The sequence below is a fragment of the Hypanus sabinus genome, chromosome 6 (assembly GCF_030144855.1).
Source record: "Hypanus sabinus isolate sHypSab1 chromosome 6, sHypSab1.hap1, whole genome shotgun sequence".
Lineage (NCBI taxonomy): Eukaryota > Metazoa > Chordata > Chondrichthyes > Myliobatiformes > Dasyatidae > Hypanus > Hypanus sabinus.
In genome coordinates this window covers 79,630,507-79,642,541 of record NC_082711.1, presented here as the reverse complement: position 1 = coordinate 79,642,541, position 12,035 = coordinate 79,630,507, and the positions used below count along the sequence as shown (strand labels likewise).

Genomic DNA, 12,035 nt, shown 5'->3' with positions numbered 1-12,035 from the left:
TTTGATTTGGTACTGCTTGAGAAATCCTGCAAAACTAGGAGCCTGGCTGTTGTGGGAGGGACGAAGATGAAGGGAAAGTTGCCATAGAAGAGATTTTGCTGTCCTGTAGATTTTACTGCAGGATTCCACCATGCATTGTTTCAGTGTTATAATATTTGTAGTTTTACGATTATTACACTAATTGTTATGATAATCAGCATTGATCTTTACATCAGTAATTCTGATACTGATTTTACTGAATTATGTGGGCTTTCTCTTTTCAGATTGTAGATGAAACATTTTCTACTACTATATCAGGAAGCTGCACAGATGTCTTTAATTATTATAGGGAACTACAAATTGCCTCCAACCAGACCAACCAAGCAGTGGATGCTGCAATAAGGAACTATGATTGCAAATGCAACTTGACATCATCACTGACCAATCAACTGTATGATAGGTAACTTATGCATCTCATCTTTAGAATATGCGCAAGGTTGTTCAACATCCATAATGTATCACCACACTTAGAGACAGATGACTTGAATCTCTTAGTATAAAGTTGGCCTGTAATTGCAAACCAGATACAGTGGGAGGAATCTTTATGGATGGTTTAGTGAAACCACTGCAGTTCTGGTAGATGCTTTGGCACTCCAGACTTAATACTGCGTCTTTGTATAATTGACTTTGTGTTCTTCTGTCAGATACTTGTAGAGTAGCTGGATTTTACCTTGTATTTTATTAAGCTAAAGTAAAAAATGATGAAAATGTAAAAATATTGTTTTCTTTATCAGTGCTGCTTCGTGCACCCATGCTGAGCTCGTCCATTTTATCAACTTTCCAGGTATCTTCATCCTGTCTTTAAATTCATTTGGTCTACTGAGATCTCTCTTCCCTTTCTCAATATCTGTCTGTCTCTCTGGAAACAAACTATCTACTGACATCTTTTATCAACCTACCAATTCCCATGGCTATCTTCATTATATTTCTTCCCACTCTATCTCCTGTAAAAATACTATTCCTTTTTATCATTTCTTTTGTTTCCACCCTTCATCTGTTCCCAGGACATCAGAGATGTCGTATTTCTTCAAAGAACGTGGTCTTCTTTCCTCCATCAATGATGCTACCCGCATCTGCATCTCCTCCATTTCGTGGACATCCACACTCACCCCTTCTTCTTGCCACCTTAACAGAGATAGAGTTCCTCATCCTGATTTACCACCCCATAAACCTCTGCATCCAACACAACATTTCCCATCTTCAACGGGATCCTTCTACCAAACATATCATTACTTACCCACTACCCCACTCCCACCAACTATCTGCTTTCTGCAGGGATCACTCTCCCCATGATTCCTTAATCCATTCTTCCCTCTTGGCACATATTTCTGCAAGTGAGAGAAATGCTTTTATTCCTCTTCCCTCAACTCCATTCAGTGTCCCAGCCAGTCCTTCCGGGTGAGGCAACACTTGACCTGCAATTCTGTTGCGGTCATCTATTGAATCCTGATGCAGCTTGCTCTATATTGGTGAGTCCTTGTCGTAAATTGGGGGACTGTTTTGTTGAGCACCTTTGCTCCATTTGACTAAAGTGGAATTTTTCAGTGACCAACCATTTAAATTCCTATCCCCAATCCTGTTCTGACATGTCAGTCCATGGCGTCCTCTTCTGCCATTCTCAGGGTGGAAGAGCAACACATCATATTCTGGTTAGGTAGCCTCCAACCTGATGCCATGACCATTGATTTCTTCTTCCAATATTTTCCTTTTCCCATCCAGCTACCCTCTTCTTCTATTCTCCTTACCTTGTCTTTTTGTCTGCCTTTCACTTCCCCCGGTGCCTGTTCTTCTTCCCATTCTCTCACGGTCCACTCTCCTCTCCTATCAGATTCCTTTGTCTCCTTTCCCACCTGGCTTCACCGGTCACCTTCTACTTTGATGTCCTTCCCCTCCACCAAACTTTTTATTCTTGCATTTTCCCCTTTCCCCTCTATCCATTTTCATAGATTCTGCCTGTCCTGCTGAGTTCCTCCAGCACTTTGTGTGTTGCCCTGGACTTCCAATATCTACAGAATCTCTTGTGTTTATGTTTTCTTTATTTGTTTAGCAGCTTTACAATAGTAATTATATCCTTCTTTCTGTATATCTGAAAACCTATAATATTCACATGAAATTACAAAATGAACTAAAAATCATATATGTAGAACGGTTAATTTCAGTAGTATTCTAGCTTATTCCAGCCTATCTTGTCCAACCTTTTTTTATACAACAGTCACCCATTCTAGGTAAACTTCCTCTGAATTACTTCTAATGCATTAACATCCATCCTTAATAAGGACAACATGGACTGCTTAGTATTCCAGATATGGTATCACCAGTGCCCTTTAAAACTGAAGCATAACAACCATTCTTTCGTCTTCACTCCCTCAGCAATGTACAATAGCATTTTGAATCAGAATCTTCAGTATCTTTTCCATTTCACCCAAAATATCACTCCAGTATGCCTGAAGTTTGGACAAGTCCAAAAACAGTGGGTGAAAGTTTCAGTATTTACTTTACATTTAGAACACTTTGGAGAAACCCGTCTCAAATTTCAAGAGTTGATCTGGAGTCGGATGGGCTCTATGCAGAATTTTAAGTTGCAATGCTTTAGTTCTGTTACAAACTGAAATCTTTGCATTATCACAGATGTCTTCCCATGTTTCAGCTGTAATTTCTACTCCCAACTCTTCCTCCCAGACTCTTCCCAGTTGCTCAGCCTCTCTACAAGAACATTCCCTCAGGATGCTGTAAAAAGTACTAATGGAGACTTCACTCTTAGAACAAAACACCCTCTTTTCTATGTCAGAACTGTAGAAATCAGTTAACAATGATTTTTTTTTCTGCATATAATTTCTTATCTGAAAGAAACAAAAAAGATCCTTGTTGGGTATGTTAGGTTTCTGTACTATTTGACTAAAAGACATCATTGTTCCTTCATCAAACGAATCTCCTAGATGAAAAATACCCTTATAAATCTAAAGTTTAAATCCAGAATCCATTATGCAAGGCTGAAAATCTGGACTGCCAGTTATTGGAGTGAAGGGTGATGTTTTCGCTGCATTGCCCTCAATTTGTCACACTGACATCCAAGCCCTAACTGTATTAATTGTTATTGATTGCGACAATATTCATTAACTAGTTTCATCTTACTGAGGAAAAGTAAATTAATAAAAGGGCATTTTGCTTGTGAAGCTTCAATATCTAGCCAAATTGAGGAGGGGTCCCTGCAAACCCAGTCAACCACATAAAAAGGAACTTAATTGATATTTTTTGATGTCTGGAAAATCCAGAAACCCTAGATTACTGGGAAGCTGTAACTTAGACATTTTAATCCAGGGACTTTTTTTGTTCCAGATGAAAGAAACAAACCAGCCATTTGTTTTTTAAGTATTTGTTGGGTAAAAATGACTGGAATAATTCATATTGGGTAGAGCAGATGAGGAAGAATGTTTATTTTGAGCAAGGATATTCAGCCAAGCCAAGAAATAGGAAGAGCACTCCATTGCTCAAGATCCTATTTGATTTTGTCAGATAACTGTGTAAAGTTAGCTTTGAACAATTGATCAAACGTAGGTGTGATAAATATGCCTGAGTAAACAAAACCTGTCTGTGACCATTTAAAGGGGAAAACACCCTGAGTGACAGGTACCTGCTGCAGATTCCTCAGAGGCATAGCCTCTGATTTAGTGAAGTTGATTTTATAACCTGAAAAGGCGCTAAATGAATTGATGCATTGTATAAGGTGGTCTACTGATATAGCAGGGTTTGATAAGAAAATTAGAACATCATCCGCATACAATGTAATTTTGTGTGACTTCAGTGCTATGTCTGGAGCAGATATTTTGGGGTCTTGCCATATAGCCTCAGCCAATGGCTCAATCGCTAGTGTGAAAAGTAGTGGTGATAAAGGACAGCCCTGCTGGCTGCCCCTCAGAATACTAAAATTATCCGACCTAATACCATTCGTGAAAATCGCAGCCAAAGGGTCATTATAAAGAACATTCACCCACTTAATAAAATCATTGCCCAAACCAAATTGTTCTAAAGTGGAAAAAAGATACAGCCATTCGACATGATCAAAGACCTTTTCTGCATCTAAGGAAACCACCGAGCCATCCACTGCCTGTTGCTGACATGCCTGAATCACGTTAAGTAACCTTCTGATATTGTCAGATGATCTACGGCCTTTTACAAAACCCGTTTGATCCTCTTTTATGATAAAAGGTAACAGTTTCTAATCGCAATGCTAAGGTTTTAGATAGATTTTAAAGTCAACATTTAACAATGAAATTGGCCTGTAGGAGGCACAATCTTCAGGGCTCTTTCCTTTCTTAAGAATTAGGGAGATATTAGCTTCTCTCAATAATGGTGGGAGGAGACCACAATTAATAGCATGATTGAACATGTTTAGCATAGGCTCTGATAATAACCCTGTGAACTCTTTATATATAATTCACTAGTGAGTCCATCAGGACCAGGGGCTTTCCCACTTTGGAGCTGTCTCACAGCTTCCTGTATCTCATGTATAGATAACGGAGCATTGAGGAGGGACTCTTGTTCAGAAGAAATGCCTAGGAGATCTAAATTCCTGGAGAAGGGCTCCATCCTAGATTGTCCATCATTACATTGCTCAGGTTATACAGTTTAGAAAAAAAATTCTTAAACACAACATTAATCATTTTAGAATTACTAGTGAGGGCTCCTGTCCCATCCCTAATTGAAGCAATAGTCAGAGAGGCATTTTTCTAGCTAAATAAGCCAAATACCTACCTGTTTTTTCGCCATGTTCAAACAATCATTGTTCAGCAAATGTCAATTTTCTTTTGGCTGCTTGTATAAGTAAAGAGTTTAGTGTACAGCATAGGGCTGTGATATTCTGTAACTTGGCTGCAGAAGGCTTATTAATATAATCCTTTTCAGCTGCCGCAAACCTTGCATCCATGAGGCCCTGCTGTTCTGTGGCTTGTTGCTTCTTACTAGCAGAGTAGGAGATAATTAATCTCCTTGCATAGGCCTTAGCGGTTTCCCAGAGCATCGATGGGCTACTAGCTGATTTGGAATTAATAGATAGGAAAGTTTTGAATTCAGAAGTAAGTAGTCTATAAATTTATTATTTTTTAGAATAAAAGGATTCAGCCTCCAATGTCTAGATTGTGCTGAATTATCTTTGGGCTTAATATTTAGATAAACTGCTGCATGGTCAGAAATAGTGATATTTCCAATTGTGCAGGATACAACTAAATCCAGGAGCATTTTGGGGGTTAGAAAAAAGTCTATTCTGGTGCAATACTTGAGTGGATTAGAAAAAAAATGTGAAGTCTTTGTCTGAGGGGTGTAACAACCTCCAGACATTCACAAGCCCATGATTTGTTTGGACTGTGAGGAGAGCAATGGGGGACCACTAGGCACTCTGTCCATCAATGGGTCCACGAGACAATTAAAATCTCAACCTTCAATAATGTTTTGTATTGAAAAGCTTGTAAGTTTGGAAAAGGCATCTATTAGGAATTTGAGAGGATGAGCTGGAGGGCAGTAAACATTGAGAATACCATATTCCTCTCCATATATTGAAGCCTTAACAATCACAAATCTCCCATACTTATCCTTAATGCAGTCTAATAACTCAAAAGGTAAGTTCTTCCTAATTAAAATGGCCACCCCCCCCTACTCCTGGTATTAAAAGATGAAAAATAGACTTGATCAAATCCACTCCATTGCAGTTTTAGATGTTCTTTATCATTTAAATGTGTCTCCTGCAATAAGGCTATATCCACCCTTTCCTTTTTCAGGTTTAGTAGGATTTTCTTTCTCTTGATTGGCGAATGACTCCACTTAATGTTCCAAGTGCACAATTTTAATATATTACTGGTCATAAGCCTCTATAACAATGATGTGACTCCGGAGGAGAAGAAACCCCGCTTAAGATCAGCTGAGCAGCAATAAGTAATTAAAACACACAAAAAAACAAAGTGCCAACAGCGCTGAACAAGAGGACTTACCCCACACTTAAAGGGGATATCTGAACCTTCTTGCACACCATATTCTGCCCCACTGCCAATATGGCATTTAACATAGTCAAAAATGAAAACAGGGCATAATTTATCAATCCGCCAATTTGTTACTGTCATGTTTAAACTCCTCCAGGCTGGAGCAGAACCACTAATTTAAACAAATAATGAAGCTGTATTAATCAAAACAAACACGTTACCCATCCTATAAGATATCTTGACGTCGAGTAATGAGAAGGTAAAATAAAGCAACCATTGAGCATGTTATCATCCATAACTAGGGCTACACAATATACTGTATACATTCTTTAGCCCAATGTGTCCACTAAAGTTTTAGCTTTTCCAGGTGAATCAAATGTCTTGGTGGTCCCGTTGTAGGTGATTTTCAGCACTGCTGGGTATAACATTCCGGATTTTCTCAGCCACTTCTTTACCTGATCGAATTCCTTGCGCTTCTGAACAACGGCTGCCCAAAAATCTTGAAAAAACTTAAGTCTGGATTCCTCATACATTAAAGCCTGGGCATCAGTCCCACGGCACCTTGAAGCCTCCATCATTTTTTGCTTATCACTGAAATTATGGGACTGCACAACGACACGTCAAGGGTGTTGGCCTGGGGCCAGTTTCGGCGTCAGCATATGATGAGCTCTTTCCACTTCAATGCGTCCAGCCTTGGTTTCCAAATCAAGGAAATTATGCAGCCATCCTCAAAGAGTTCGCTGGCTGGCTGTCTTCTGTACCTTTGGGCCTGATCAGTTACAGTGTCTACTGCGGAGACTCAGCCCTCAGCCTCATTCGCTCTTGTATCAAGATTTTTTAAGCTCCAATATGTGGTTTTGGAGTGTTAGAGAGAATGGAGCCAGCTTCTGGTCCATCATTTTGGATATGTTCTCCGTAACTTCCTGAATTACTTGATGAAAAGCAGGGTCCAACGTGTTAGCATAGCTAGCAGCGGCTAGCTCCCCAGCCCCAGACGAGCCCTCTGTGCAGCCCATCTTGGCTGTCTTTTTAGTACTTTTTGATGGCATGGTATTGAAGCAGCTCAAAAAAATACTCATCAATGTTCATGTCATTAAATCCACTACTTGAACATTTAAAAAAAAAGTTGAAATGGATAGGTTTATATGTGAAATTATCCGTGTTACGGTGCTGAGCTCAGCAAAGCAGACTTTTCACAGCGCTGCCATCTTGAAAACCTCTTGAAGACATTTAAAAAAAATTTGCCAGCCAAATTGGGTGATTTAATATTCTCCCTCTTCATATTCCATAAGGCCACTCCTGCCTTTTTATTTTTAGAACCTCCTAATGCCACTTCAAAAATTAATTACTTAAAGTAGCTTTCAGACATCAACAATTTTATCACCCATAACTTTGTCCAAATCATTAATTTAAGTTTTAAAGTGTTCAGACTCCTGCACTGGTGGCACATTACTCACAACATCTTTCAACCAGAAAAATAATCTTCTATGCCTACTCTCTTCTTTTTAGCTATCCAGTCATATTCAGATTTAGCTATCACATGTACATCAAAAAATACACTGAAATGCCACATTTGCATTAACAACTTAGCATGGTCTTGTGTTTTTGTGTTAATGTATTATCTCCTACACCATGAGTTTATATTTCCCAAAAATAACTTTTGATGTGACATTCATTTTATTTTTTTCAAAGAATTTCCATAAGTTAGTCAAACCTAATATCCCTTTCATAAAACCACATTGATACTGGTATTGGTTATGGTTTATTACTGACACATATACAATGGAAAGCTTATCTTGCATACTGTTCATACAGATCAGATCATTACTGAGGGAGAATAAAGTTAAACAACAAGAATGCAGAACAAAGAGTACAAACTACCCAAGAGGTGCAGTGAAAGTAAATGAAAAAATGCAAGTCCATAACATGGTAGATTGTGAGGTCTAGAGTCCATTTTTTGTACAAGAGTTCTGCTCAAGAATATAATAACAATGGGATAGAAGCTGTTCCTCAATCCGATGGTACTATATTTGCTTTATTAACTTGACTTTGCTTTATTAATTTGAACTTTTCAAAGGATGCTGATGTAATAGTAACAGAGACTTCAAGGAGCAGATAGGGAGACAGAATCTGGGAAGGTGTAATAATAACAGGGCCATTGTGGTGGGAGATTTTAATTTCCCAAGTATAGATTGGCATCTCCTTAGAGCAAGGGGATTAGGCGGGGTAGAGTTTGTTAGGTGTGTTGAGGAAGGTTTCCTGACACAAGATGTTGATAAGCCTACAAGAGGAGAGGCTGCTCTTGATCTGGTATTGGGAAATGAAACTGGTCAGTTGTCAGATCTCACAGTGGGAGAGCATTTTGGAGATAGTGATCACATCATAATAAAAGCTATAAATTACAATAAGAAATTTATATACTGTATATATAAAATTAAATCAAGTAGTCCAAAAAGAGAGCAAAGAAAAAGAAAACTAATAGTGAGGTAGAGCACATAGGTTCATTTTCTAATTAGAATGAAGCTGTTCCTAAAACATTGTGCACGTGCCTTCGGCTGCTGTACCTCCTCCCTGATGGTAGCAATGACTAGAGGCCATGACCTGGTTCCTTTTTGATGGATGCATTGCCTTTTGAAGGTCTCCTCAATGCTGGGGAGGCTCATGCTCATGATGGAGCTGGCTGAGTTTGTAACTTAGTGCAGCTTTTTCTGATGCTGCACATTGGGCCCAGGATAGATCTTCAGAGATGTTGACATCCAGGAACTTAAAACTACTCACCATATCCACTGTTGATCCCTTGAGGAGGACTGGTGTGTATTCCCTCGACGTCACCTTCCTGAGACTTACAGAGATAGCAGACAGTTGCAAGAAAAATGAAGTTGCGGTAGTAGGTGATTTTAACTTTCTGGATATTATACTGTAAAAGGATTGGATGGGATAGAGTTTGTCAAATCTATTAAAGCAAATTTCCTTAATCAATATACAAAGATCTCAATTAAAGAGAGTGCAATACTGGCTCTCCTATTAGGTAGCAAGGCAGGGCAGGAGACAGAAGTGTGTGCAGGAGAAGCTTTAGATCTAGTAATCGTGATTCCAATATTTTCAATTGTGGAGAAGGATAGGTCTAGTCCTTGGCTTGAGATTCTAAATAGGAGAAAAGCCAATTTTGATGGCATCAGAAAAAATCTGGAAGGAGTGGATTGATATAGTTTTTTGTCCTGGCAAAGGGATGCTTGTTGAAATATAGAGAGTACACATTCTGTATGTCCCTATTAGAATAAAAGAGAAGGCTAGTAAGTGTAGGGAACCTTGCTTTTTGAAGGATATTAAAGCTTTGGTTAAGAAGAAGAAGACGGAGGCGCATAGCATGTATCAGTGGCCAGGAACAAATAAGGTGCTTGTGGAGTTTAAGAAATACAAAAGAACACAAGAGGAAATCAGGAGGGCTATAACAAGGTATGAGGTTGCTCTGACAGACATAGTGAAGGAGAATCTCATGGGCTTCTACAGAAATGTCAACAACAAGATAGCAAAGGACAAAATTAGTCCACTTGAAGGTCAGCATAGTCAGCAATGCTTGGAACTGATGGGGGAGATCTTAAATGGATTTTTTGCACCTGTATTTACTTGGGAGATGGACATAGAGTCTATAGAACTGAGGCAAAACAGAGTGATTTCCTGGACTGTATACACTGTACAGAAGAGAAGATACTTGCTGTCTTGAACTATATTAGGGAAGAGAAGTCTCCAGGGCCTGATAAGTTGACCCCGCAGACCTGTGGGAGACTTGAGAAGAAATTGCAGGGGCTCTGGAAGAGGTATTTATAATGTCCTTTACCACGGGTGAGGAGCTGAAGGACTGATGTTCTGTTGTTCAAGAACTGCTCTAAGAATGAGCTGGGAATTTATAGGTTGGTGAGCTGAGGTCAGTGGTGGATAAGTCTTCATAAGACAAAAGTCTGGATAAGTTTGTGAATTGGAGGGTTATATAGGGCTATAGTCCAGGAGTGGGTCATTGGGACTAGGCAGGATATCAATTTGGCACAGACTAGATGGGCTCAAGGGCCTGTTTCTGTGTTGTGTTGCTATATAACTCTATGACTGCAAATATTTGTGAGTTTGCAGATTCTCATCCAATTACATGACATGGCTACTGAAAGTCAGGTTTAGAACTACAGAGCCTGTCTTGGAGCCACTGTTCAGAAGCCCAGACCCCTGTACTAGGCATCTAGGAATAAACTACCATATCATTGCTTCCATTCAGTGTTGCATCCAGAATTCACTTTCAATGCCAGGCTGGAAGTGTGGATATTTTCTGAAGACTACACAATGACAAATTCCATTTTTAGCGATTCCGAGCTGACAGCAAGACCAATTTTCATTTGGCCTTGGGTGATAATTAGCAAGTAATTTTGTGTAAGACTAGTGTCTAGTGATGACCATTTCCAACAACAGAGAACGTAACCAGTTATGTTCATTATTCAAAGGCTGAAACTTTCTTCCTAATTCTGCAAGTGACATCCCATCACCTACAAGACAGAAATCAATGATTATTAAAAAAAGATATTGTAGATAATAGTTTATATTTCTAGTTTCATTTCATAAAATTAGGCCAATATACAGTATGTTGCTAATTTTCTGCAATACTTTTAGTATTTGATGTCAAAGTTAACTCAAGTCAGATGCATTTATTTTTTTTAAATTTTAATCTTTCCAGATTTAAATATGCTGTTGGAAGCCTTGGAAATCTGCCGTCAAACAATTCTATTATGATAATACTTGACAACATTGGAACTTTTCAAGGTAATACTTCTAATACCTTCATAGAATTAGCACTGTCTATTATGAGAGGCTATATTCAGCATCAAACCATTAAACAATGGCTCAGGTTTTGTATAAACAGTAATGGCGAGACTAGTCTTTTAATGGAGTAAAACCGCACAGAGACATCATTGTTTAGAGGTTCATTCCTGGTCAGATAAAGCATTTGAAGGTGGTGGCAGCTAATAGAGTTGACATTTGGAAGTGGAGTAGAATATGCTACCAGTAGTCAATTTTCTGCCAACTAGGCATGAACTTCCAAGTCCTCATATCTACATAGTTATAATTATGTGTGGAAACTCAGAAGTTATTATTTGTGATATTCAATTACAATAATAGTGCTTTTCAATTTACTTGGCAATGTGATTGGTTGCCAACCTTCATTATAACAACACAGTGACCTCTTTGCGTTAAAAGGGACTTTGCTTTTGTTCTAATTGTGTTCTTTCTTGTACAGTTTTGTATAATTTATGCTTAGTTTATGTTTTCCTTGTGAATGTTGTGTTTCTAATGTTAAGTGCCTGTGATACTGCTGCAAAAAAGTTTACCATTGCACCTCTGTATGTGAACGTATAAACTTGACTTTGATGTTGATTTACTATTGGGCAGATAAAAGATTACTGACATAGGTAATCCTTCAATCCAGGAATTGAAGGAGTCTGAACCTTACTGGATAAGCCAACACTTTTGGTTCAGGACTCTTTTCCCTGTGCCATTTTTGTACATGATTTACTTTATTTGTAATCTCCAACAATGTTTATTCAATATGCCCATGATTTTTTGAATAGATTTACACTTAGAGAGCTGTGTGCAAAACTTCACTACTTTGAAAGCAGATTTACAGAAGATAAAAAAGTTCTCACTTGAAACCATTGATGCATTACTGAAGGCAAACATCAGTATTTCAGAGGTAACTTCCCTGATTTGATATATTGGACTCAACTATTATTCCTTCCTGAATTAACAGGCTAAGTGTGAATATATATATATATATAAAAAAGACTGTGATCAATCTGTTTCATCTCTGCAAATAGGTGATATTTTACAAGCTAACATTACACACTGGTTTTTATCTGTATATAGGGAGCTTGAAACTACTGAAAAGTATGTTTGGCATGACTGTTGTTATTGAGGCATTGATTGAGAATCAGTAAGTTATGTTGCAGCTTTAGAAGACCACATTTGGAGTGCTGCGTCACACTCTGA

At 38.5% G+C, this 12,035-nt stretch overlaps 1 protein-coding gene across 1 annotated transcript in view; it reads left to right on the top strand.

The window, feature by feature from the left end:
- The window catches only part of LOC132395165 (ATP-binding cassette sub-family A member 13-like), a 205,445-nt gene that overhangs the window by 87,589 nt on the left and 105,821 nt on the right, over positions 1 to 12,035 (top strand). Inside the window, exons 23-25 of the mRNA XM_059971462.1 lie at positions 264 to 439; positions 10,726 to 10,811; positions 11,618 to 11,739. Coding sequence (XP_059827445.1) covers positions 264 to 439; positions 10,726 to 10,811; positions 11,618 to 11,739 — 384 coding nt within the window. The remainder of the gene's footprint in view (positions 1 to 263; positions 440 to 10,725; positions 10,812 to 11,617; positions 11,740 to 12,035) is intronic.